This window comes from Loa loa (genome assembly GCF_000183805.2).
Source record: "Loa loa unplaced genomic scaffold supercont3.2, whole genome shotgun sequence".
Lineage (NCBI taxonomy): Eukaryota > Metazoa > Nematoda > Chromadorea > Rhabditida > Onchocercidae > Loa > Loa loa.
Window position 1 is genome coordinate 1,043,221 of NW_018108182.1, and position 2,536 is coordinate 1,045,756.

At 25.5% G+C, this 2,536-nt stretch overlaps 1 protein-coding gene across 1 annotated transcript in view; it reads right to left on the reverse strand.

The window, feature by feature from the left end:
* Window positions 1-337: 337 nt before the first annotated feature.
* LOAG_16413 (hypothetical protein) overlaps window positions 338-2,536 on the reverse strand; it is a gene marked incomplete at its 5' end in the record, with an annotated part of 3,858 nt that continues 1,659 nt past the window's right edge. Inside the window, 6 exons of the mRNA XM_020449065.1 lie at window positions 338-538; window positions 987-1,111; window positions 1,253-1,334; window positions 1,651-1,850; window positions 1,994-2,093; window positions 2,279-2,326. Coding sequence (XP_020307524.1) covers window positions 410-538; window positions 987-1,111; window positions 1,253-1,334; window positions 1,651-1,850; window positions 1,994-2,093; window positions 2,279-2,326 — 684 coding nt within the window. The 3' untranslated portion in view covers window positions 338-409. The remainder of the gene's footprint in view (window positions 539-986; window positions 1,112-1,252; window positions 1,335-1,650; window positions 1,851-1,993; window positions 2,094-2,278; window positions 2,327-2,536) is intronic.

Sequence of the window (2,536 nt, forward strand, 5' to 3'; positions counted from 1 at the left end):
CACATACAAATAACGAAATGAATTATTTTTGATGAAAACAAATAACATACATTTTGATGAGTGTAAGAGAGAAATAAATCAAAAAGAGAAGGATAAATAGTGTGAGGCGCAAATGGTAAACAAGCAAAATTATAATAAGCAGAAGAAAAATTAATTTAAATCAGCACATAAAGCTATGGTTTGAATTAAAATGCAAATTTTTGTATTCAAAAAATATTATGTACGAATTATATGCGACATTTTCAATTGGGTATTAAGAGAGGAAATATATTGTAATAAATTATGATATTTTAGTGGAATAAAAATGTAATGGATATATTTTATAATGAATAGAGAAGGTTATTATAATAGTGATAGTGATAGTAGTGATAATGATAATAACAATAATAATCAAATAAATGATTATTGTTCATGTTGATGAGACGATATTTCCAAAATGATCCATTGATGTGATGCAATTACCATCGGAGACAACCATTCCACTACGACTCACATGGACACGTTTCAATCCTCTCTTCACAAATGCCTTATCATCTTGCTTCAAAAAAAAAATTTTTTTTTTTTTTTTAAAATTAAAGTTGTATAACAATTATAAGAGTCTAAATGAACTTTGAACTCTGAGATAATACTGTAACTTGATTCTTTTAGAATTATTTAATCACTATAAATACAAATCGCTATAAGTATTTCAAATCTTCTCTTTTAAAAAACTATAAATTTTCTTTTTAACTTTTTTTTTTTTTTGCGAAGGATCATTGCCCTCAGATGAATTTTTGTTGATAATATTTATTGACGTTACTTTTGATTAATTACGCTGAATAGATGAAAAAAAAAAAAAAGAAGATTGATTAGTAAAATTGTTTTTTTTCGTTTTTTGTCAATTTATCAGTTTAAAATAGTCGAAAAATTTCTTTAAATATTGAAAATATTACAAAATTATAAAAAATAGTAATTAGGGAAGTTAATGTTATTTTAATAAGTCTAACCTGAACAGCCATATCAACCATATTAGTACGTACATGTATGATACCATCAGACGGTGAGCAACTAATATGCTTTGGACGACAATTGACCTCTACGTCACCACGTTCATCTTGCTTTATGTAAACTCCTTGAAATTAATTTTGTCACTTACAAATGTCACATTTATATTATCAATAGCCAGATCATGTTGTAATTTGTTTTTTATGACGTAATAACACGTAATCATACGTGAAGAAGAAATTGTACAAAAATTAATGAGAAAAAAAACCGTTAATGGTAAGCGTGAGAGTACCATCGTCACGTGTTCCATAACGAGCTTCCTGTACGATTGTATTACATAATTCTGTGAACTGAAATAAAATTCAATTCAAATTCATATTCAAACTTACATTTATAGTATAAAGTTGGATTGAAATACTCCTTTTCAACTTCAAATTTACTTTATTATAAGTAAGTTTAATTCAGTATAAATTTTCAGTCATATTATTCCATCTCTTCAACTTATCATTCATCTCAAAATAATAAAAAAATTAAATTAAAATTCTCTAATTGATGTTTGAAATATTTTCTATTTATGACTATAAAATTTATTGAAATTTAATAAATTTTCTTTTTTTTTGAGAGAGATTTAAAAGTTAAAAATAAATTTGAGAAATAAACTTTGACCTGATCACCATTTTGTGATTCAGTGAAAAACATGCGTACAGTGAAATCATAATCTAAACTTGGGAACTGTAAACGTCCAAGGGAAATGGATAAGGTCCCTTTAACAACTGTTGAAGATACCAAATAAGCTTCACTAAGATGTGACATCGTGAATAATACACCGTGTGTACCGAATACTGCTGCTTTCTCGTTTGCTAATACTAAATTTAAATTTCAAAGTTTTGAATTTTAATTTAAAAATATATTAAATTAAATTCTTTCATATCTGATTAATACTATAAGTTATTTTATCACAATAAGAAAATCGTTTAAAATATTACAATAAATTTCAAAATAAACTTACCGGATGATCCAAAATTGCAAAAAACTTTTTCATCCTGCTGGAAGATACGAGCTTTTTTATGCAATATGCATGAATTACTACCACGAGCATTGCATACTGCCTAAATTAGTCTAATTAATTAGATAAAAAATATGATTTTTGATCTAATAAGTTAAATAGTATAACTTTGATAGGTTTTAGTACATTTAAAGAAAGAATGAGTGGATAATTTTAGTATTATTGATTTAAATAAAACATTCGATAGTACTCATATAGGCTTATATTTTTATTTTGTTTATTTTTTACCGAAAATTTATCGTGACAAAGGACTCGAATAGCTCGATCAACGGCCACCTGAAATTGATAGTGTCGCTGTCGCAGAAGAAGGCGAAAGAAAAGGAAGATGAAATATTGTATAAAGTAAATGAATAAAATCTATCATTTCATTAACATTAAACTCTAATATTGAAATATAACATTTAATTATTGATTGACTAATGAAAAATTAATGCGTAAATGATGAAATTCTAAAAAAAAAAAAAATTAAACAATAAAAGACAAGTT